General features: G+C 53.3%; 1 protein-coding gene and 2 long non-coding RNA genes across 8 annotated transcripts in view; 2 read left to right on the plus strand and 1 right to left on the minus strand.

Moving 5' to 3' along the window:
• Positions 1-3775: 3775 nt before the first annotated feature.
• Positions 3776-10326, plus strand: LOC138915479 (uncharacterized). Its single transcript, XR_011421472.1, has 3 exons — positions 3776-4766; positions 5068-5168; positions 5877-10326. It is a non-coding gene; the product is annotated as an uncharacterized lncRNA (long non-coding RNA).
• A 1968-nt stretch (positions 10327-12294) lies between these two features.
• TRAPPC9 (trafficking protein particle complex subunit 9) overlaps positions 12295-24690 on the minus strand; it is a 622816-nt gene continuing 610420 nt past the window's right edge. For all 6 annotated transcript variants that reach the window (XM_005613305.3, XM_005613304.4, XM_005613301.4 and 3 more), the window contains 2 exons: positions 13773-13993; positions 12295-13094 (listed from right to left, as the gene is read on the minus strand). In XM_005613305.3, the coding sequence (XP_005613362.1) occupies positions 12927-13094; positions 13773-13993 (389 nt within the window). In that variant the 3' untranslated portion in view covers positions 12295-12926. The remainder of the gene's footprint in view (positions 13095-13772; positions 13994-24690) is intronic.
• On the plus strand, positions 13988-15656 carry LOC138915482 (uncharacterized). The gene is made up of 2 exons (XR_011421484.1): positions 13988-14366; positions 14815-15656. It is a non-coding gene; the product is annotated as an uncharacterized lncRNA (long non-coding RNA).

The following is a 24690-nucleotide window of genomic DNA, read 5'->3' on the forward strand; positions in this document are numbered from 1 at the left end:
ATCTATGATGTCTTCTAAATGTTTTATACTTTTCCTTTCACATTCAGGTCTCAACCTAGAATAGATTTTTGTATATGGTGTGTAGTAGGACTCACTGTCTTTCTCTCCCTGTGGCTACTCATTTACTTTCTCAGCACTATTTAAGGAAAAATCCATCCTCTTCCCACTGGCATGTGATGGCAATATTTCATGTATCTTGTGTTTATATATGCATGGGTCTGTTTCTGGGCTCTCCATTGGTCCGTTTTTCTATTCCACAGTGTCTGTTTAGCATTTAATACATTTTGACTTATTATTCAAAGTATGTTGGCTGTTATTGGGCCTTTGCATTTCCATATAGATTTAAGAATCAGCTTGCCAAGTTTCACCAAAAAAAATTGTTAAGATTTTTATTGGTGTTGCATTGGAATCTGTAGATCAGATTTAGTGAGAATTTAGTGAGAATTTACATCTTTATGAGAGAGTGTCTTCCAAACATTTATTTAGATCTTCTTTAATGTCCTCCAATAAATTTGTATAACTTTCTCCATAATGGTCTTGTACATTAAAGAAAAGATTTATTCTTTGCTTCTGTATTAGTTTCCTATTGCCACTGGAAAAAATTACTACAAACTTAGTTGCTTAAACAGCAAAATTTATCTTACAGTTCTGGAAGTCAGAAGTCCAAAAGGAGTCTTACTGAGCAAAAGTCAAGGTGTTGGCTGGGCTGTACTCTTTGTGGAGGTCCTAGGCGGGGGAATCTATTTCCTTGTCTTTTACAGCTTCTAGAGGTCGGGGCAGCTCTTGGTTTGTGGCCCCTTCCTCCATCTTCAAAGCCAGCAACATTGGGCTAAATTCTTCTCACGCTGCCATCTCTCTCACTCTCTTTTATCTCCCTCTTCCCCTTTTAAGGATCCTTGTGAGTATATTGGGCCAACCTGGGCAATCCAGAATAACGTCCCTATTTAAAGTCAGACGATTGGCAGCTTTAAATTTATCAGTACCCATAATTACTCTTTGCCAGATAACCTGGGAATTAGGTCATGGACATCTTTGAGATGCTGTTATTCTGACCATCACACTCTTTATATTTTTTGTAGTTATATAAATGGTAACTTTTATAATTTTATTTTCTAGCTGTTTGCTGCTGTGGTACAAAAATGCCATACATTTTTCTATATTGATTTTGTATCTAACAACTTTGCTAAGCACTTATTAATTCTAATAAATCTGGAGATTCTTTAGGGTTTTTAAAAATGTAATTGATGATATAATGTGCAAATAATGATAGTTTTGTTTCTTACTTTCTGACCCTTATGCTTTTTATTTGTTCTTTTATTTGCATTTCTGTGCTGCATGGACCACTTATACAGTGTTGAATGAAAGAAGAGATAATGAGTATCCTGATCATTCCTGATCTTAAAGGGAGTGCTTACAACATTCCAACATTAAGAATAAGGTTTGCTTTATACATATAGATAGATAGATAGATATAGATAGATATAGATATAGATACAGATACAGATATAGATATAGATATCCTTTTATCAGGTTCAGGAAACTCTCTTCTAGACCTACATTGCTAAGAGTCTTTTGGGGGCTTTGAAAGTCATGCAAGGATGTTGACTTTTATCAAAGACTTTTCCCACGTTTGTAAGGCTGATTGTATGGTTTTTCTTCTTTAGTTTGTTAATGTGGTGGATTCATTAATATCTTTTCCAATTTAAAACCAACCTTGCATTCTATGAATAAATACAACTTGGTCATGATACGCTATCTTTTCACATATCACTGGATTTGTTTGCTAACATTTAGATTCAATTTTTTGCATCTACACTGATGCAGGATTTAGCCTGAAATTTTCTTTTCCTATGCTGTCTTTGTCAGATTTTGATATCAAGGTCATCTTAGCCTCATAAAAGTATCTGTTTTTCCCCTTTCACCACGTTCAGAAATATTTTGTGTATCATATCACTGGAATTTTTGTTCTTTGAATTAGAATTCATTGGTAAAAACCATCTGGGCCTAGAGTTTTCTTTTCAAAAAGATTTCCAACTATGATTTGATGTCTTTAATGGCTTTAGGATTGTTCAGTCTTTCTATCTATCATCATCATAAATTTATATTGCATTTTTATTGAAAATGTATATTTCATTTATGTTCTCAAGTTTATGTGTACGAAGTTCTTCATGGTTTCCTCTTATAATATCCTCTTATTATTGTCTGCAGTATCTGATGTCCCCTCTTTATTTGTGATGTGGTTATTTGTGCCTTTTCTTTTTTCATTATTAACCTATTCAGAAGTTTCTCAGCTTTATTAGCCTTTTCAAGAAACAACCTTTGGCTTTTTGCTATTGTGCGTTTCTTATTTTATTAACTTATGATCTTTATTATATTCTTCTATTTTCTTTGATCTCTTCGGCCATCTTTTTCAGCTCCTGGGTAGCTTAGTTCATAACTTGCACACTTTTCTCTTTTGAATATAAGCATTTAAGTTTGCAAAAACATCCCTCTAAATACTGATTCATCTGCATCATACAAGTTTTGACACATAGTTTTATTATTGTTCAATTTCAATATTTCCTACTTTCCATGGTGATGTCTTCTTTCAACTCTGAGTTATCTAGACGTGTTTCTTAATTTCCAAGGACTTTTATGGTAATATTTTTGTGACTGATTTCTTACTTAAGTATATTGGGTTCAGAGAATGTATCTGTATGATAACAGCCCTTCAACCACACACTAGGTCATAAAGCAAATCTCAGCAGATGTGCTTGATAAAAATTTCTTTCTACAGCTGTTGAGAGAAGTATTGTACATAAGTCCATTATATCAAATTTATTGATTGAATTTTTCAAATCTTCTATATCTTTAATAATTTTTGTCTTCTTGATCCTTTGGTCACTGAGAGAGGTTTGCCTACTTCTCCTTGTAGTTCTACCAGGTTTTGCTTTATGTATTTGAGGCTTTATTATTGGTTGCATACATATTTGGAGTCATTATAGCTTCCTGGTGAGTTATTACCTTTGTCATCATGATGCTATTGTCTTTATTTCTGGAAGTAATTTATTTTTTGATTTGACTTTCTTCTTCTTATGATTTTTCTGGCACATCTTTTCCTACCATTTTATTACAACCTTCTATATCCTTCTGTTTTGGTTTTTCTTGTAAACATCATAAGCCTGATATTGTGGGTTTTGTCTAGTATTTGATCTGGGATATTTAGTCTATTTTAATTGATATACTTTAATTTGTTTCTACAACTTATTCTATAACCACTTCTAGCTGTTACTTAATGGCTCTGTGCCTCATTTTTCTCAACTGTAATATGAGGATAATAATATTACTATGGTTATGGTTTTACTTGTTCAGCTATTTCCATTTATTTCTTTTGCCCTTTTTTGTCCCTTTCCTGCCCTCTTTTGGACTGAATAATTCATTTTCCTTATTCCATTTTTTAAGCATTTATTTTAGAAGCTGTTCATGCTGTTTCTCATTTTCTTAATGGTTACCCCAGAAATTGAAATTTCCGTAATTAGAGGACCAAAGCTTTAGTCTAAGTTAATCAATATCTTTACCCTCCTCCTGAACCTATGAAATTAAAATTAAAGCACCTTCTAAGGTTCTAACACTTTGATTCCAATTATCCCCTTACTAACATTTATTCATTATTTTTGTATATAAGTTAATTCTATTATGTTTTAACACCATAATTCATAATTATGATTATTTATACAGTAAATGTTTGCTTAGATTTGCTCATGTATACACCATTTTATTTGTTGTTCCTTCTTTCTTGCATCTCTGATTTTCTATTTTGTATCAATTTCCTTCTGCCTGGAGTTCATTCTTTAGAATTTCCTTTAATGAAGTTTTGGTGGTGGAAAACCCTATTTTTGTTTATATATAAATATTGTTATTTCACCTATTGAAAAGTACTTGTGTCACTCAGCACATTCTCAGATATTATTCCACTGAATTCTGGACTTTGTTTTTGCTAATGTGAAGTCAGCTCTCAGTCAAATTGCCACTTCTTTGGAGGTAATTTGTCTTGTCTTTCTAACTTCTTTTAAATCATCCCTTTGCCTCTAGTCTTTGAAATTATATTATGATGCATCTATTGTGTATTTCAAAGGTTATGCTACTTAGAATTTGTCCAGCTTCTTAAATATGTGGATTTTTATCTGTATCAGTTCTGAGATGTTCTCAGTCGTTACCTCTTTAAATACTGCCTTTTCTCTGCTCTCTCTACCCTCTCCTCCAGGAATGCTGATTAGATATGTGAGAGCTTCTCCCTCTGTCCTCCATGTTTTCTTAAGTCTCTTTCGTATTTCCTGGTCTTTCTGGGCTGCATTTTTTTAACGTCTTCAGCTCTTTCTTTCATTCACTAGTTCTCCTCCGGCTGGGTTTAATCTGTTCTTAAACCCGCTCACTAAGTATATCATTTCAATTGTATTTTTCAGTTATAAGAGTTCCATTTGATTATTTTATGATGTTCTAGATCTTTACCCATTTTAATCTTCTTTTTCATTTCTTGTTAACACATTAAGCATACTTACTTTATAGTCTAAGTCTGATAAAGCCAATATCTGATTCTTTTTCAAGCCTGAGTTTGCTGATTTTGTTTCTTCTGGCTCTCACACAGGATGTATTGTCTCCTTGTGTGTTTGATGACTTTCTTTCTTTTAAAACTCTGAATTATTCATTGTCCTTGTAGAAACCCGTGGAGATTTGGGACGAAAGTGGGTTCCTCCACAAAGGATGTGTTTCCTTCTGTAAGATGTCTGGTATGTGTTGGGGGGTACTATGTGTCTAGGACCACTTTCAAATTAATGACTGATTCGAGGTTTGGGGGAGGCATTTAAGGACAGTGACTTGGGACTGCAGATTCATGGGGGGGCCAATTTGGGTTGGAATCAAAGGGTTGACACAGGGAAGTTTTACTTCCACTCTCTAAGTAGGGTCTGGGGTATTTTCAGTTCACACTTTACTAAGGGCGTAATCCTCTGAGGTCCCACATTAATGGGGAGCCATCTCCTATTACCTTCCCCACCCGGTGGGTCCTGAGATCTTTCTTCCTCCTTCCAGTTTTGTAAGACTGCAACAACGATGCTCTTGCTTTGGCAAAACGCCTCAAAGTCAAAGTTGGCATCAAACCTCTCTGGATTTTGCCTTCCCACAGGTACTGGGTGAGTATTTCTCACTTTTCTACCAGCCCATGGGCGCACTTGCAAATGCATTTTTGATATAATTACTGTCATTTTTAGTTGTTTTCAGTAAGAGGCTTCATCTGGGCCCCTAGTCCATCATGTTGACACCCTCTTTTGATCTTTATTTATTATTTGTCTTAATCTCTTAAGACATTGTTCAGAGGCCCTGGAGGCAGGTGACCACGTGCACCTCGCTCTCTTCTCTGCTTACTGGGGCCAGGCTGGCTCTTAAGACGTTGTGACGACAGTGGTTTCTGGGCTGGCAGGCTCAGAGGCCTCATCCTTTGAGAGCATCCACAAGCCCAGCCGTTGCTTGAATGCGAAGAGCTTCTAGTGACAAAGCCACAGAGCTCACTCCTTTGTCAGGCAATCCCGTTCCTATCTGAGCATCTGTGTTAGAAAGATCCGCCTTATGTTACTTCATGTTCCCTACTGAATTAACCCGAGCAGGGGTCTGACGGGGAACGGTGAGGGCACGTGGTAAGCTCCCTAGAGGAATGGTGAGATTCCCGGCACAGGGCTGGACATGTGGATGGGAGAACACAGAGAGGCGACGGGACGAGTGGGAGAAGGGAGCCAGTCTTTATTGAGGAGTTGCTGTCACGTGTAGGAACGCTGAGGAGATTAAATCAAACTATTAATATAAAAGTGCCTGTGAAAATGAGTCTTTTGTCTCCAATTATTCAGATAAAAAAAATGAGGCTCAATTTAAGTGACTTGTCTGAGGTCACAGAGTTGACATGGGGCTGAGCTGGGGCTCAGCTCCTGGGACATCTTCCGTGGATCCTTGCCCTTCTCGTGAATTTCAGATGACAGAGTGTGACAGCCAGGTGAGTGTGGGGCCTTTGCAGGCCTGTCCCGGCCAAAGGGGCAAATGTCAGGGAACAACACCAGGCGGGCTCTGCTGGTGAAGTGAGAAGGACAAGGTCTATTCCTGGCTCAGCCTCCTCCGGCCCTGGGGAGGGAGGGAGCTTCTAGATACACAGCTGTAGGACTGCGGTGCCAGGAGCTCCTGGAAGAATCACGACATTGTGCCATCACCAAGACGCTGCTCCTGTGTGCCCCGCCTCAGCCCCGACCCACCCACACAGCCCGTGAGCGGAATGCTTCAGCCACGCACAGGCCGACCAGCACCCCTGCTCTACGTAGATCCTTGCTCCCCCACCCTGCAACAGAGCTCCAGCTTCCTACAGGACACTCGAGGCTGTCCTTGTCCTGACTCGGTTCATCTCCTCCACTGGAGGACAGGGTGGGGAGCATTCTGAGCCGGGAAAGGGCCGGGGGCATTGGAGCACAGGCCCCGTCCAGGTCATTTTTCTGGGTGCCTGGGTTATTTCTAACACGCCCTCCTCCATGAAGCCAACTTCACCTCCTGCCCGTGAAGCCGTCTCTCGCTGCATTCGGTCTCTTCTTTGGTAACTGTTGTATTTTTTTATTTGTTTTTGAAAACTAAAAAAATATAGAAAACATCACAGAAGAATAACAATTGCTCATACACTTACCACTCAGAATCAAACACGTGAGCGTTTTCCTGTTGGGTCTTAGCTCTCCTCAGCTTCAATCGATCTCTCTCTCATCGCTATCGCCATGATCTCTCTCTTGTCTCTCTCACTATCTACCATCTCTATCTCCATCTCCCTCTCTATCTCTATTTCTTTATCTCTATTATCTCTACGTCCATCATCTCTCTCTCTATCATCTCCATCTCCATCATCTCTCTCTCTCTATTATACTTTTAAAAAGAAAGTGCAACATGACTAAAGTGCTCCCAACCTGCATCCCATTCTGACACCCTTTTTCTTACCTTTTTTTTTTCTTTTCGTTGGGAAAGATTTGCCCTAACATCTGTTGCCAATCTTCATCTCTCTTTCTTTTCTCCCTCCCTAAAGCCCCAGTACATAGTTCTATATTCTAGTTGCAGGTCCTTCTAGTTCTGTGCGAGCTGCCGCCACAGCATGGCAACTGGTGGTGTCGTTCCACACGCAGGAAACGAACCCGGGCCGCCGAAGCGGTGAGAGCACTGAACTTTAACCACTAGGCCATCAGGGCTGGCTCCTGACACCCTCTTGGAGGTGTGTACCCTTTCACTCTTTTAAACATGTTTTTATTGACACTTTTGATGCACAGAAAATGTATAATGTTTTTGTTGGGGGCAGTTTCCCCGAGTGGGGTGGGGCTGCACCCATCATGCAGCAACATGCTGCTTCACTGCACGGCACATCTCTGGGACGGGGCCAGGCTGATGTACGTAGACGTGGTTGGTTCTGTTTAGCCTCGTTTCCATAAGCCACAGCTAATTCATCCGGCCCCCTGTTAGTCGTCGTTTACGTTGTTACTAATCTTTTCTCGACAAACTAGGCTGTGATGAAGAGGCGTCTTGCGTTCTGTGGGGTGACCAAGTTCTTTGTCCTATTTTCCCCTCTCCTGGTTTCCAATCCCCTCTTTCTATTTGGGTGGGTAGGGGTCCTCAGGGTCACACCTGTTGGTGAAACAGGGCGCCTGCAGTTGGCTTTGCTCGGGATTGTACAGACACCGCCCTGGGCCTCCTTCTCTCGAGGCTCCTCATTCCCTAAGGCACAGTTGTGCCCAGACCTCCTCTCCTCCACCCTGTGGCCTCTTCACTGAGTGTGTGTGTGTTGGGGGATGAGGGGCGGATAGGCAAATACAGAGCAAAGAGCATCCTATTCTGGTTTTGCACATGGTGGAATTTGGGGTCCTGCCTGCCTTGGAGTGGCCCCATCTGATGCCAGAGAGCACCTTGGGGGTCAGGAGACCCTCACAAACGCACCTTCTCTTCTGCTCCTACGGGGGTGGATTTGGAGGCTGAAATGGGGTAGATCCCATTTTACAGAGCAGGACGCTGAGGCCCAGGGAGCTGAAGTGACATTGCTGAGGTTACACACTTCTTAGGTGGCGGGGACAAGCCTGCCTCAAAGCCAGTGGATGGCTCCGTTTGTTCTTTCATTCAACAAATGTTTGCTGGGCACCCAGACATGCCCACTCTGTTCCAGGCCCTTTAGATATGATCCTCAACAACGCCCTCTGAGGTGGGCGTTATTGCCTCCATTTTACAGATGAGAAATCGAGGCTCAGAGGAGTGAAGTGGCCGGCCCGTGGTCACACAGCAAAGCAGAGCTGGAGCACTGTTTGAGCTCCACATCTCGTGCTCCGCCCAGTCCGCAGGGCAGTGCTCCCAGGGGGCCTCCCAGGCTGAGGACGGCTCTCAGCCAGTTCTCACCCCCGCCCTCTAGGTGCCAGCCACCTTCCCAGGTGCTCGCGCTGCAGCAGAGGACAGAGCACACGATGCCTGAGCAAACAGATCATTCCAGGTTGGGCCGTCTCCCCCATGAGGGCTGGGACCAACCCAGCCAGGGCGGTCAGGAAAGGCTCTTCAAGGGAGGTGACGTGGAGCTGAGACTGGCGTGCAAGTGGCCGTGTGGGGTCTGTGCGCAGAGCATCCATCCCGGCAGAGGGCGGTCCAGGCCCCAAGGAGGAAACAGGCTCAGCGACAGAAGAGAGAAAAGGCTGGTGGGGCTGGAGCACGTTGTGTACACGGCAGGGTGGGGGCGCGAGGACATGAGGCAGAGAAGTGGGCAGAGTCACCATGACCCAGCCAAACAGACCTGGCCTGGGTCCCCTCTTCTTCATTCTTCTGCCATGTGCGTCCCCATCTTCGTCTCCTGGGATCCTTTCGGGGAGCATTCACCTGCCCCAGGGTCCCCCCACTTTATCTCACAGGACGGCTTTGCCCTCTTCAGGTCCTGGGACCACGCACTTCCTGTCATATTAATTATTCACGTGCACTCCCCTCAGGTCTGTCCCGTGCCTCCAGGCCTTTGCACATGCTGTTCCTCTATCTGAACACCCTTCCTCCATCTTCTCCCCCTGGTGAGCTCCAGCAAGGCCCAGTTCAGCATCACCCCGGCTGGGAAGGTTTCTCTGACTCCAAACAGAGCTGGCCCCCGTCCTCCATGTCCCCACAAGGTCATCGCCTTGCTGGTCCCGTCTTAGCAGAGCACGGGCCCAGTCACCAGCGGCTGAGTGGAGTGGCGTTGGGCCAACCGTGTCCCCAACAAGCCCCTTGTTCTCCCTCCAGGTCTTCACCCAGCCCTCCCACCCTCCTGGAGAGCCGTTCCTCCTCCTCTCACCTATCCAGGCTCCACCCCCATGCCACCTCCTCCAGGAAGCCCTCGCTGATCCTCCTGCCCCCAGGCCCAGCCTACAGACCCTTTTGTTTCCCTAGGTGCCTCCACTGAGACTGCGGGCTCTGTGTTCCGGGAACCACTGATGGGCACTGTGCGCCTGCCCACCGGCCCGCCTATACTTCCTGGCTGGGGCAGGGGCCTCCCATCTGCTTTCAGCACAGCATCCAGTTCAGTCCAGTTAAACCTAGGGGGAGGGGTCCTGGGCTCCTTCCTCAGGCCGGGAGCGGGGTACGACCTGTCCTTCAGTTGCTCCACTTTACTGCCTGCCTGGCGCTGGGCAGGGGGCCCCCCAGAGCTCAGCCATGACGCCAGGGGACTGCTTTGACTTCCTTCTGAAGGTGTCTCTGGACATGAGCCAGTGATGAGCAGCCTCACATGGTCCCTGCCCCCTGCGGTGACTCACGTGTAACAGGTGTGCAGAACACACACCACAAGTGGGACCTCCTGCCCGAAGTCCCCGGCTGCCTGGGAACACGCAAGGTGCATTCTCAGACCCTGGCCCAAGGGGCTGACTGGCCGTTTATTGAGCACCTACTATGTGCTGGGCATTGCTAGAAGCCCTTTGCTTAGATCCTTGGCCTAATCTTAACTTTGAAGTCACCCCAAGTGACAAGTTGGGGAAGTGGCTGACCTGGGACTTGACCCGGGCCAAGGGCCCCTGCACGGGGCCTGTCCATCTGACCTGTGTGTGTGGAGCGCCCTGGATGGGGGGCGGGTCAGGCCTGGCCCTGTCCTGGGGGAGCCGTGGATGGATGGTTTTCCAGCGTCCTCAGCAAAGGGCTTTGGCCATCTCTGCTACAGACACTCCTGCCCTGGCATGTCCCACATGGGAGAGCTGAAAAGACCTCCCCAGGTCCCCACCCACGGGCAGGCCTCCTGGGGTTGCTTTCCCTGAGGAGTCGCAAGCCACGGCAGCTGACATGCTTCTGAGACTGTGGGGTCAGTGCCGTGTGCTGTGTCCCTCGTCCCCAAGTGCGGGGCGCTGGTCTGCTTGTGCCTGCGGCAGGCAGGCACACAGGAGTGAACTCTGGGGGGTGGAGGGTACGCAGGCCAGCCCCCTGGCCCTGGGGCTGGGGTCCCGCGGTGTCCGTTCTCCCTGTCCCCTGAGCTCCCCCCAGGATTCCCACTGCAGCGGTGGCCCGATGTTGCCGTGCTGGCTTGGTCCTTTCCCTCTGGCCCCTCACTTTGCACTCGAGCTCTTGTGCTCGGGCTCTCGGTCTCAGGGTTTGCTGTGGGGCACCCCGAGGACCCTCCCGGGCTGGCCTCTGCTGAGAAGCCAGGCGTGGCCAGGGCTCTGCACAGTTCCTCCCGCCCTGGGCGGAGGGAGCTGCAGCTCGGCCCACGCAGGGGAGGGCGGGCGAAGGGCCGAGCTCTGTGAGAAGCGAGGCTGGGAGGGTGGGGCCGATGGAGCAGAGGGAACCGGCCACTGCAGGCTGTCTGGTAGCTTCGTGCAATTTGAATAAGGTGCCCCTTCCCTGGGTGGTGCAGCCCCGCACGGGACAAGGCTGGCCCTCCCGGTGGGTGCTGCTGGGCAGCAGGCAGCCTGAAAACCACAAGCGGCAGTATGGCTGGTGAGGCCTGGGCTTGGGCCCCGGGAGCCCCCAAGGGACTGTAAACTTCATCAAGAGGGCCACATGTGGGAGAAGGTGGCCACTCCCGGTGTCTACGGGGGTGACACCACCTGGGCAGTGGGGAGCACACACACAGGAGTGTCATCCTGCTCAGCCGCCTCCTGCTATGTGCTCCGGGCTCCTGGAGACTCGGTTCCCCACCCTGTGATGGGGGCACTGGCCCCTGAGCCCAGAGCAGTTGAGAATGCACAGCAGGGACGGACTGTCCCAGCCACGCCTGGCGCAGGGAGGCGCTGACCCAGCGGACATGGTGCAGCCCCACGGGAGGTGGGGCCCAGAAAGTTCTTCCTGCCCTGAGCTAGGAGCTCCCGCCGGGATGTTTTTTAAGTGGGGTATACTGGACCCTGTGAAAGGTCACCTGTCCCCAGAGTCACAGGGTTCCCATGGCCAATGCCCCTCAGACCCCACCACAGCCCCGTGACTGTCCATTCTGCTCCATTCCCACGTGAGTCGGCACTGAGCCTGTTGCCTGGCGGCCTCGTGGAAACAGGGTGACCCCAGGAGCCTTGGAAGCCCCTGGCTTCACCCCACCCTGCTCTGTGCCTTGGGACCCCTGCCCTCTCTCTGGCCCCAGAATTCTGCTCAGGGAGTGATGTTTGCTGGAGAGACTGATGATGCTGGGCCGAGGAGGGACTCTGTGAAGCTGCGGGACTGGAAGTGAGGGCTGCAGATAGCCGGTTGTTCCAGGGACGGTGGGGATGGCGGGGGGGGGTCTGGGGGACCCCGAGGGCAGTGAGGGGGAAGGGGAGGTAGGGGAGATCCAGCCCTCATGGTTGGTCCGAGGGCCGCTGTGGCCTCATCAGATTCCTTGACTCCTGCTGTCGTGCTCCTGAGCATTTCCTGAGTATTTGTATGGAACAGGAGGAAGACGCAGATGCTGTGTGGACCTCATGGGAGAAAGCAAGAGGCCAAGATGGCCAGAGCCATGGTGGGGGGCTGAGGACCCTAGTGTGAGGGGCTGAGGACCCTGGAGTGGGGGCTGAGGACCCTGGCGTGGGGGGCTGAGGACCCTGGCATGGGGGCTGAGGACCCTGGCGTGCGGGCTGAGGACCCTGGCGTGGGGGCTTGAGTCAGTGTTCTGAGACAGCTTGGGGGGCCAGGCTCAAAGAGCACATGCATGAGAGGGGACTGGGGGTCCCAGGGACAGCCAGACGCAGGCCTGACTCTGCTGGCCACCAGCCGTGTATCATGAGGGCTGAGCTGGGGGCTGAGGGGCTGGGTGGGGTGGCCCCTGGCCGCACTGGACAAGCAGATGCATGGATGCAGGTGGACCAGTAGAGGAGCGAGGCAGGTCTTTATTGGAGAATCTGGCACAGAGACACATACACACAGGCCACGGTCCCTGGAAACAGCCCAGGGCCCGGAACAGCCAGCACAGGCCCAGGCGTTTGTCCGCAAGGGCAGGTGGCCCCTCTCGGTGTCAATAGTGGCACCATCTTTCCTGCCTATGCTGCCTCGGGGCCTCTGGGAGAAAACCCAGCCCTCAGGGGATTCCAAGGGCCGGCTGAGGAGGCTGACGGAGGCTCCCAAGCCCACCCGGGCCGTGCCCCTCCCTCACGCTTGCCTTTCTTCCTACTGGCTGGGCTGTGAGCTCCAGGCCACGGGAACAGGTGCAGGGACCCCCACCTGGGCTGAGTGGGCACCACTCTCTGGGGTTTGGTCAGCGTCCGCCTAAGCGCCAGGCTCCAGCAGAAGGGCCCCGGCGGACAGTATGGGAAGGGGTGAGGCTGCCATGTCTAGGGGCTCCTGTGCAGCCCAGAAAGGATGCTGGAGGAGAAAGGGGAGGAGGGGTGGGGGCTGGGAGAAGGGGACGGAGCTGCAGGGAAGGCCTTGCCCCGCCATGTGGCTCTCTAGTCACTTCTCCCGCAGGAACAGGGACCCAGGAGGAGGCAGGAGCGGGCTCAGGCCTGTGCCTCCAGGGCACGCACGTGCACGCTGGGCAGGCAGAACCAGGACGGCGGCAGCTCCTTACTCCTACTGTCCTCGTGGAAGCGGATGTGGAGGAAGAAGTCGCCCGTGTAGAGGAAGAGGAGGGCCCCCAGGCAGGCTGACTGGCCCAACGGCTGCACCTGAGGGGGAAGGGGAAGAGGCGTCAGTCCAGGCCAAAAAAGCCACCCGGAGACCCCTGACCCTGCCTGGACATGGGGGCAACGGAGGGCGGGGGGGGGGCCCCAGGCCTTGCTCCCATGCCCCCTCCAGGGCTTCCCTGCTGTGCTGCCTCAGCAAGTTGCTGCCCCTCTTTGAGCCTCAGCTTCCGTCTTTGGACACAGCTCACAGCACTTCCCTCCCTGGGCCGCCTCAGGGTTCAGGTAGTGTGGGGAGCAGCTGGGGTGAAGGCACCATTTCAGCAGGTGAGTGGAGCGTGAGGGCAGTGCCATGCGAGGCTGGAGGAGGGGGCCAGGGCGAGCGCTGTGACTTTATCAGTCCCTCTGGGACGCACTGCAGTCACCGCTGGGCAGGGAGGAGCTGACCGCATGGGGCGGGGCGACTGCCATAGCAACACAGCGGGATCTAAGGCCTTCCTAGGCCCCCTCCGCTCACCTTATCTTCTCAGCAACCTTCAGGGGGTGGCCTCAACATCCTGGTTTCCCTCCCAGGCCTCGGATACAGAGAAACGCACTTGTCTGAGGTCTCTCCACGAGTCGAGTAGACGACGGTCCACCCAGAGAAGCCCCAGTGTCTGCCCACCCCTAGGTCCACCGCCTGGGGGAGGAGTGGGGGTGGTGGGGCGCTCCCAGACCACGTACCGCGTCGAGGTAGAAGGTGCTGGAGCCCACGAAGGAGACAGCGTTGTGCAGGTCATAGTTGTGCACGCCGTTCTGCTGGTCCTGGAAGGGGACCACGGTGAGGGCGAAGGGCCCCACGCTGCGTGGGCTCCGGTTGGTCAGTCGCACCTCCAGGCGGACGGGGTCGCCTACGCGGCAGGCTGCCGCCTCGCAGTCACAAGGCTGTCCGTCCACCAGCACATCTGCAAGGGACATGGGACAGAGACTGTCAGGGGTACCACCTAGCTGGCCCCCGACCAATCCATCCACTGCCTGTTCATTCATTCATTCATTCATTCACTCCTTTTCCTTCACCCACCAAGGCTGCCGCCCCATCTGCCAGGCTGGGTGCTGGGACACAGATATGTGGCCCAGTCCCCGCTCTTCTGATGTGCAGGCTGGCAGGGACTGGCGCGGGGGCCAGAGCTGTAACCCAGAGGGTCTGTGCCACACCAGCGAGGCCACAGGGGCCCCAAGGTCATTTGGGAGCCCGGAGGACCTCCTAGATGCTCCTGTCTGGAAGGGCTGAGCTCTGCCCATGGCCCCCAGGGGCTCCTGCAGGTGGAGGAAAGCCAGGTGAGAGACTCAGCAACTGGAGGAGGAGGGGGAGGGAACGTGGAAGGGGCCGTGCACCAGGTCCAGGTCGACGAGCCAGCAGGCACCTGGCTGGGCCCCTGCCACACATACTCCTATTGAGTCACGTGCAGAATGACCTGCCCAGATTGCCCCAGTGAGGGCTGGGGCCACCCTGGGGGCACTGTGAAGGTGGCAGGACACTAGCTGGGGAAAGGTCTGGGCATCATGGAGAGGATGAGAGCCTTTCAGGCAGGGAATAAGGGGGGAGCGGGGCCAGGGGAGCCTGGGGGCAGGCAGACTGGAAAGGGCTGTGCCATGACTCCCACTCCTCAGACCACCAGAACATCCCAGCAGGATGGCGGGGGGGGGGGTGGTCTGGGGACCTGCTTGGAGGCACGGGTGGGAGGCACAGCCTCGGATTTGGGAGTGACGAATGTCCTTGAAAGAGGCAGAAGAGGAGAAAACAGACTCAGAGGAGAGCCCACGTGAAGATAGAGGCAGGGTTGGAGCGACGCAGACACAGCCCAGGAAGCTGGAAGAGGCAGGAAGGATCCTCCCCCAGCGCCTCCGGAGGGAGCACAGCCCTGCCGACACCTTGAACTTGGACTTCTGGCCTTCAGAACCGAGAGAGTAAATTCCTGTTGTCTTAAGGGTCCCCGTCTGTGGTCATTTGTTACGGCAGCCCTGGACGCGGACGTGGTCAGTGTGCATCTCTTCAGCTGACGCTGCCGGAGCAAATCCAGGGCTGGGCTGAGTGTGTGTGAGAGTGTCGTGTGCAGAGAGAGAACATATTGGGAACGAGAGACGGGGAGAGGCCGGGGGCAAGAGCACCCAGCGCCCTGGGCTCTGCGGGAAGCTAGGGGGTGGGCTGGGGGGTAGCTGCAGGTCAGAGGACCACCCGCCAAGTTCCCCACCAAGCCCACTTTTCCGGGGAAGCCTTCTGAGGTCAAGCCTCTCCCGACATTTTGTTTCTTTAAAGCCATAAACTGTTACAACACATTATAAAAAAATTTGGAAAGTTTATAGAAGTAAAAATAATTTTTTAAAAAATCCTACATAATTCTAGCCCCCTCCCCCAGCAACCACTCTTAGCATTATGGCAAATATTTCCTCATCTTTCTCCATCTTTATTTACTAATGTGGCTGTGGGAGCTGACGCATGGTTTTGCGTTCTGCTCTCTGGGACCCTGAGAACATACGCATGTCCTACGTGTGGACGTTTTTGTGAGGACGTTTTCAAAGTCTGCAGAAGTTTCCATTAAAGGAATAAATTATAATTTATTGACTCAACCCTTCTTAGATTGTGTCCACTTTTTCAGTATATAAATACCTCTGATGTACACTTTTTATATCGAGCTCTGTCTGGATTCCTAGGATACCCTCTCAGGAATGGAATTATTGGGACAAAAGTAAAAAGATTTCTGAGAGTGGCTGATACCAGGGCAGACTGCCCTCCAGGAAGGCTCCAGGGCCTGCGCCTTGTGCTGTCCCTACCTTCCCCAGGTGGAGAAGCCACCCCATGCTCCAACCCCACCCCGGTGCACATCTGGCCAGACCAGCTCCCACCCCATCTAGGGGCAGAGCCTCCACTGGGGAGGGTTGTGTGGGAGCTGGGAGAGGCTGCAGAGATCACTGGCTGGCAATCATTCATTCCAACATTCACCGCCATGCCCCTCAACCCCTGCTAGCACCTGTGGCCAAGGTGATGAGAAGCACAGAGATGCACAAGTCCTAATGTTGAGACAGTTCACGATCCAGTGAAACAAAGAGAGGTAAGCAAGAGTCCAGCCATGCTGACGCTGCAGTGACAGAGTAAAGGTGTGTGTGGAGGGGTGCCTCCTATGGGGCCCAGAGGAGAGGCCCTTCACTCAATGTAGATATAGGATGGCATCAGAGTGGGCTTCCTGGAGGAGAGGACACCTTTCTCTTTCCCAACATATGTTTTTAAGGCCAAGATTTGCCCTCAAATCCCTGCTTTTACTGCATCCTACACTTTGGGATGTGCAAGGACACCTGAGCCAAGTCTGGCCAGGCTGGGATGACCTTGAGGGTGCCGGGTCTCCACCCGCTTATCCGCCACACACATAAAGCACTTCCCAGGGTGCCTGACACACAGCAGGTGGGCACAGAGACTGGCTCTTGTTCCTCCTGGCTGCTCTGTTTTGCACAGGAGCTGAAACTCAGCTCAGGTGTCCTTGCACATCCCAAAGCGGAGGATGCAGTAAAAGCAGGGATTTGAGGGACCTAAGCCTGGCCTTTTCTATTTGTGTGACCTGAGGCACATCACCACTCTCCTGAGCCTCAGCTTCCTCTTCTGTAAAATGGAGCTGATACCACCACTAACAGTGTAATGAGATAACATAACCGTGTGCTGCACGGCCCTGTGGGCCACAGTGTGTGAGAGGTGTGAGTTCTGGTTCTGGAAACGTCTCTCTAGAGGGTCCTCATCCCAGCATCATCCCTGCCCCCATCCCAGCAAACGGCAAACATCTGAGGGACTTGCTTCTTGAGGTCCAGAGCTGGCAGGACGGTGGCTTCCGTCTGGGGGCTCTGTTTCCTGTCTGAGAAGTGGGGATGATGACAGTGCCAGTCAGTCTGAAGTCCCTCTCCCCGCTCAGGTGGGCCTCAGTAATGTTTGCTGAACAGTGAACCCAGCCAGGCGTAGTCTGAACCTCTCGAATCAAATGGGAGAACGGAGAGAGCAGGTGTCAGGGCGCCACGGCTGCTGGTTCCATTAAGGGAAAGATATGATTATGTGCAAATCAGTGAAGGGTAGCTGGCTCATTACGTCTCTGTTCTTTTTTCCCTTGTAGAGAATTGCACGGCTGCTAGGGCAGCTGAGGACTGGCCTCTGGCTCTTCTGCAGAGCTGCCCCCAGCCTGCCTGGCAGTGCCCTTTTTAACCCTTCCCTGGCCCCCAGCTCTGCCTGGCCCTCCAGGGCAATGCGAAGGGGGAGACGAGACCGTGAACACAGCTCCTGGTGAGAATCTTTCCTTGGCACTCTCTCTAGAAGGAGGGGGTACTTGTGGTCTCAAGGTCAGGCCAGGGTGGCAGGGGGCGTGGACGGAGCCAGCCCCTGGCTCAACAGGAGGCTAGGCTGGGGTCTCAGCTTTGCCCCGACTCTTCATCCTGGGGGAGGCCCTTTGCAACCTGAGTCCCCTTCACCACGTCTGCAAAACTGGGACACTGATCCCGGCTCCACAGGCTGGGGGGTGGGTGGGTAGGGTGAGGCCCAGGGAGGGGACAGAGGACCCAGCCAAGGTTCCTGCCCTGCTCTGGGGTGAGGCTGCCCTCACGGCCCCGGGGGCTGGCTCTCACTCACAATGTGACCACTTGCTCCCTTGCCGGCATTCCCAGGGAGAAGGGGGCACCCTCTAGAGGGGCGGGATCCACCTGTCTTGCTCCCTGCTGTCCCCAGGGTGACCAACTGTCGGTCTGCTGGGATGCTCCAGGTTTTAGTACTCAAAGTCCCGCATCCCAGGACGCCCTCAGTGCCAGCAAACTGGGACAGTTGGTCACACTACCCCAGTGCCTGGCGCCCACAGTAACTGCCCGCCACATTAAAGATTGTCTGTGCCCCACAAGCAGCTGTTTCCTTCTCCCTGTGGCTCCAGCACCTCAGGTCCAGGTCTGAGGGCACCAAACCTCCCATCACACCCCAACCTCCCCACAGTGCTGGAGGGAGACAGCAGGGCAGAGCTGAGGCCTGGCTTTCTCCAGGGGCATGACATGCTTCCTGAATTGAAGGCTGGCTGGCCACTCGTGGGACCCCCGGGTGCTGTTTAAGAAACGTGGTGGAAACGACTCTAATGATAATCGTGTCGATGATGATGATGATGGCTGTGCTCAGGGGGGTCTGTCGCCACTAATGCCCTAGCGCATCCCTTGCTGTAATTAATTCGCTTCTCTGACCCTGGACCAGGGCAGCTGTGTCCCATGCCGGGGAGGAGGGTGCCATTCTCACACGGCAGCCCCGCTGAGCAAGGCTCTAGGGAGAAGCCTGGGCTGGCCACCAGTGACTCACAGAACCTACTAGGAAGGAGCGAGGAAGAAATCATTAAAAATCTCTCAGAGGCAAGCTGTTTCGGAACAGTTTCTAAATTGCCTGGAGGAATAAGAACCGCGTGTTAAATCTCGGGCCCGGCTGGGAGTTCAGCCTGCCCCACCACACGAAGGGCTCAGCTCCACGTCTGGGCTTCCCAGCTCGAGTTTCCGTCCATGATCCTGGGGCAGCCCCTCCACCCTCAGATGGGGAAGGCGGGTGCCTCGTCTGCTCCATCACAGCAGGGCAGGCACCAGACCATGGACCCCGTGAGATGGTGGGCTAGCACCCTCTCTGCGTCCTCAGCCAACTGACCAGCCAGCCCCCAGGGAGATGGGTGTGGACGCCAGTCCATGAGTGTGTCCCGTGCAGCAGGCAGGTCCCCCCCTCAGCTATGCCTCACAAGCACCCAGGCGGCCTCCCCTGGGGTGCGGGTTGGGGCTCATCAGGACCCTCACAGAAGCTCCAGGTCTGATGACCCAGTGTGTGGGCTCTAGTTTTTCCCCTTGGCCTCCAGGCTGGCCTCTGTCACCCCCAATCTCCTGGTGGTGGTGACCGCCCCCTCCCCATCTCCAGGCTGGGGCTGAGTGGGGATTCCTGCCGTTTGAATCATTTCTCCCTGACTCACCACCCCTTGCCCTCTCTGAGCCTGTTTCCTCACCTTTAGATGGGATGACAGTAGCCCCCAGTTCACAGGGTTTTGGGAGAACTGGAAACATGTAAGGAGAGTGGGGGGCGGTGCACAGGGCGTCAGCAGGGGAGGCCTGATCATAGGCCCATCTCCCGGCTTCCACCCTCCGTGGGGAGTGGAATATCCACAGGGCGGGGCAGGTCCCTGACACCAGCTCTAGTCCCCGCCACCGGTAGGGACCCTGCATCTATACAACTCCTCCAGGGCCCTTCCTCACCAGCCAGGATGGCTGTGAATGCTGAGCGGGGAAATGAGGCTTCGAGAGCGAGGGGCTGGACGCCATGGAGAGGAGACACAGCAGAGACAAGGCCTTTCAGCCTCTCTGGGGCCACACGGAGCCTGCAGGTGGGCCACGCTGCTGAGACCTGGAACGTCCCAGGCTCAGGGAAGAGGCGCCTGGGGAGGGGGAGTGAAAGGGGGGTCCCAAGCTGGAATCCCATCTCCTGAACCCCAGAGGGCAATCCGAGGACCCCATGAAGTGGCCCACCTGTCCTTCCTCCCTTTGAGCTGCTCCCCTGAGCCAACAACAGGTGCCGGTGGAGCCGTGCACAGAGGACCTCGACCTGGGGGCCGCTCAGGGAGTGGTGGGCGGGAGATAGAATGCCCGTCCTGTGAAGGTCAAAGCGTGCCCCTGAAACACTTCTGGAACCCCAGTTTGCCTTACCACCAGAGAGGGTGGTGTGGTAGACAGAAAACACCCCCAAAGATGTCAATGTCCTAACCCTGGAACCCACGGAACACGTCCCCTCATGAGGTAGAAGGGACTGCACAGGTGTGACGAAGTTACGGACCTCAGGACGGGGAGACGACGCTGGAGTATCCGAGTGGGCCTGACGTCATCACAAAGGTCCTCGTAAGGGATGGGGGGGGGGGGGCAGAAGAGAGATCCAGGAAGGCCACGGGACCACAGAAGCAGGGGGGCTGGAAGGGGCTGTGCTGCTGGCTTTGAAGACAGAGGACGGGGCCAAGGGTGCGAGCGCCTTCAGAGCTGAGATGGCAGGAAACGGGGTTTCCCCTGGCCCCTGGGAGGAATGCGGCCTCTGCCACTCAAGACTCTGGCCTCCAGAGCTGTGAGGTCATAGGCTGGGTTGTTCTAAGCCACCGTGTTTGCGCTCGCTTGTTAGAGCAGCTGAGGAACCCAACACAGAGGCGCCCGGGAAACTCGGCACAGCGCCACCTCCCAGGCCCCGAGAGGAGACCCAGCCCGGGCGGTGGGCAGAGCCTGGCCTGCAGTGAGACGGGCGTGGTCTGGACCCTGCCTCATCACCGAGCCTCGGTTTCCTCATCTGGAAAGTTGGCAACTGTCAAATCCTCTGTGAAAAGTGCTCTCTCTTGAAGGTTCCTTTGTGCCCGCCCTCAGGCTCCAGCCTCTGACATCCTGCGGTCCCAGGCTGAGACCACAGCACTCATCATCTGCGAGCATCCACTGAGCACCCAGGACGTTGCCCTGCCCTCAAGCAGCTCTGGGGGGCACGAGGTGCTTGGGGCCTCAGAGATGCCCCACGCCGGGTGCAGGCTCCTCTGGGCAACCCCGACATCTCGGCCGGGGTGTCTAAGGGGGTCTCACCCTTAACTTGGCTGAAACGAAGCTCTTCTACTTTCGCCCTCAAACCCCTCCTCCCCAGTTCTTGCCACACCACAGCAGGCCCAGCCCACAGGGGCCCAGCCTCGCACCTGGAGGTCACACAGAGGCCGCCCCACCTGGGCACCCACACCCAGCCCATCGGCACGCCCGGCAGTCAGACAGGCCGTTCCCTTCTCCGCCCCACTGGCCCTACCCCAGCCCAGGCCAGCTTCCTAGCGGGGCCCCCTGCCTCCACACTTCCCACACAACAGCCAGAGCAGCGGTGCAAAGATGCTGTTCCATCTTGTCACTTCCTTGCTTGTCCTTTGCCCGGCCCATGGCTTCTCTTTACACTCAGAATAAAAGGGAGTTTCGATCAAGTTACAGCCCCTGGCCCTGGTCTCCAGGGTCCTGAGCCGGGTTCCCCTCCACTCCCTGCACCCTGACATACTGCCGCCTCCCTGTTCCTCCAGCACGCCCAGCTCATCCCTGCCCCAGGGGCTTTGCACCTGCTGTTCTCACCACTGTGGCCCTGCCGCAGAGAGGCCGTCCCTGACCACACAGAGAAGAGCCTTCCTGTCCCTCGTCCACACTCTCCATTTGCCCACGGCCTCAACATCTTATCTAAAGTTCTCTTGTTTCCCCGTCTATTGAACGATCTGTGTCCCTCCTTCCCGGGAAGCTCCAGGAGAACTGGCACTTGCCCGTGTCCCCAGTACCCAGGCCAGGTAGACACTCCTATTTCACGTTTGTTGAAAGAATGAATGAGTGAATGAGTGGGCTTTGGGGCTGGGGTGCCTGGACTTGAATCACAGCCGTGTTCTGCCCCCTTCGGGCCTCCGTCCCTCCATCTGTAACTCAGAGGACTGGCCCACAGCCCTCAAGTCCCCGCAGAGAGGACGTGAGGACCAACCTCCCACCTCCTGGCTCTGGGTCGCCGCCTCGCACGCAGACCCAGCTTCCTCCCGTGGAGGAGTTTATTTCTGCAGGAGAGTCTCGAGTTGTAAGAAATCTCCTGGGAGCGGATTAGTCTCTCCCTCAAAGCATTAAATCGGGCCACGGTCCATCTTCCCCCTCCCGCCCCCGGCCCTGCTTTCCTTCCCTTTTAATACCAGCCAGAGTCACGGACTTAATCTTGTCTGGCCCAGAATTCCTCCTGAAACCGCTGCCACGTTTATGCCACGGCACGTCTACAGGCTCTGGCAGGAACACATGCTATAAATAGAAGCCGAGATGAGGGAAGGGCCCTGCGGGGCCCACTCTGGCGAGGTGCGAGGGGAAAGGAGGCGGCCGTGCCAGCCTGCGTTTGGGCCAAGGGCGGCTACTGTGGGGTGGGGGACTCAGGGTGAGAGAGCTAAAGATGGGGAGATGTGCACCCCCTTGGCGGGGAGGCTGGGCTGGCCCGGGGCTCCACCAGGAGGTAAGACGAGTCTTACGTGGCCCCACCTGCCCCGTGGGGCTGGAGCAGCTCTGCTCCCCACGCAGGCTCCTGCAGGGCTTATGCGGGGCTAGTATGGGCCCTGCCTGGGCTCTGCGAAACCTGCCTCTACTGCTCTCTGCTCGGGTTCACAAGAGGTGCCAGTGGGGAGGTGGCCTTTTTTGGCGCCTTGGAAATGGCACAGTCCTCAGTATCTGCCAATCTACGACACACATTTCCCTCCAGAAGTTTCCATGATCCGAATGAGCCCAGGAGAAGGTGGAGAGCATGGTGGGAGGGGCTTGTCCGGACCCGGCCCCGCTATTCCCCGGCCTCCCCGACTCTCTCCAGCATGCTCAGCACACAGCACTTCCCACCGCCATTGTTCTCGTTGGTGACAAGAGTGCCCGATTTCTGCAGCTCCTGCTGCATCTCAGCCACTGTTCCAAGGGCCCCACAGGTACCACCTCGTTCAGTCCTGCAAACAGCCCCATTAGGCCGGCACTGCTCTGCCCCACTTGACAGACGAGCGTGTCGCCGTGCGGGGAGGCTCAGCAGCTGGCCTCGGGGCACAGCGGTCAGTGCTGAGCGCCCACTGGAACCCTGGGCTCCAGAGTCTGTGTTCTCTTCTTAAAAACAGCTTCATTGAGATACAGCTCAAAGCCTTACAGTTTGCTCGTTTCAAGTGTACAATTCAATGTTTTTAATACATTCTCAGATATGTGCAACATCTCCACAGGCAATTTGAGAACTTTTTCATCATCTCAAAAAGCAGCTGCATGCCCTTTACCCATCGCCCTCCTCTCTCCCGTTCCCCCAGCGCTAAACAACCCCTAATCGATGTTCCGGCTCCAGAGATTTCCCTGTTCTGGACTGTCGATGAATAATCACATGTATGTGGTCTTTTGTGCCTGGCTTCTTCCACTTGTGGTCGCGGTTCATTCATGCTGTAGCATGCGTCAGCGCTTCACTCCTTTTCATGACGGAATAACATTTCATCATGGGGACATACCACATTTGTTTATCCGTTCATCTGTTGACAGACATTTGGGTGTTTCCAGCTGTGTCTATTATGAGACTGCTCCTGTGAACAGCTGTGGACACGTTTCTGTGGGGACATAGGTTTTCGTTTCTCTAAGGCACGTATGTTGGAGTGGAATTGCTGGGTCAGATGGTGACTCTAGGTTTAACCTTTTCAGGAACTGCCAGGCTGTTTGCCAAAGCAGCTGCACCACTGCATGTCCCCCCCAGCAGGACATGAGCATTCTGATTCCTCCGCCTCCTCCCCGACACTCGTCGGTGTCTGTCGTCTTGATTAGCCATCCTGGTGCAGGTGAAGTGGCACCTCATGGTTTCGATTTGCATTCCTCTGATTTAACCATGCCTGGTCATGCTGCTGTGGCCCTCACTGCCCCACAGGCTGGACATGTGCCTCCGCCGGCCTGGGACAGGAGTTTGGAAGGCCCCTTTGTGCAGTCTTCATTACTCACTCCATCCATAGCCATCAGAACCTTCCAGAATCCCAAGCCCAAGCCCCCACTCCTTCTGGAGCCTGAGGCCGGGCAGAGGGCTGGGGCTTACCGTGGGATCCCTTCGTGTGAGGCCAGGCAAGTCCAAGGCCATCAGAGAGAGTCAGGGCCCAGATTCTGGGATAAGCCCCCAGGAGGAGCCCGCACAGCATGGCTCCGAGTGCTTGAACACCGAAAATATGAAAATATGAGCAGGCCCCAGGGTCACATGCAAATCACTTTTCAGTAGCAAAGAGCAATGACCTGTGGGTTTCTTGTTCCAGTGACTGATCCAACAATCTGCTCATTTCTTCCGTACCACAGGCTCCCACGGCCGGGCCGTGGAAGGTTTATTTTTCCTCCAGAGCTCAAACCCCTGGCGAGGACATCCTCCTAAACTCGCGCCACAGCTTCACTCTCCTTGCCTTTGGTGAGTGTAAGAAATGGAATGGCTAAGTAGACTTCAGGGGCTGATGTCAAATTTGGGATAAAAAGTTTTAAAGACTTAAGAACGATGCCGTAGGCCTTAATGAGGGGAAGACCTAGGGACAGCCGGAGGGAGTCAGGTTTTCAAGGCTCCGCCAGGCCTGTTGCAGCTAAAGCACATTTAAATTTTAAATTTCACAAGACACACAGTTTTTTAGTTGATGGAAATCTTGGGTGGGCCTAAATTTTAGAGTCGGATTTGATTCAGGCAAGCTTGGCTGGGGAATTAATCAAGGAGCTTTGTCACTCTTTAGATAAAGCCAAAGTTCAAGTGGAAAAAAAAAATAGCCAAGTTGAGTGTGTGAGATGAGAGCTCAGGCAAAGGGTCCCCAGCTGTTGGTCTGGCTTCACCCTCCTTCTTGACCACAGCTGGCCAGCTGTCCTCTGGGAGAACAACAGGCAGATCTAGTATGAAACCCTGTAATTTCCAATTACCCAGTAAAAACTGGTGAACTTCCTCTAATGCCAACACAGCTGGTTGCTAGGTACTCAGCCAACCCGGGAAGTTTTCCCTCTTTACCAATGAGAGCCAAGGAACTGAACTTTTCTCTTTGGCTGTTAGGAAGCTCAGAGCCAAAGGTATACCAATTTAGAGCATTACATTGGTGCTCAGTAA

The sequence above is a fragment of the Equus caballus genome, chromosome 9 (genome assembly GCF_041296265.1).
Source record: "Equus caballus isolate H_3958 breed thoroughbred chromosome 9, TB-T2T, whole genome shotgun sequence".
Classification (NCBI taxonomy): domain Eukaryota; kingdom Metazoa; phylum Chordata; class Mammalia; order Perissodactyla; family Equidae; genus Equus; species Equus caballus.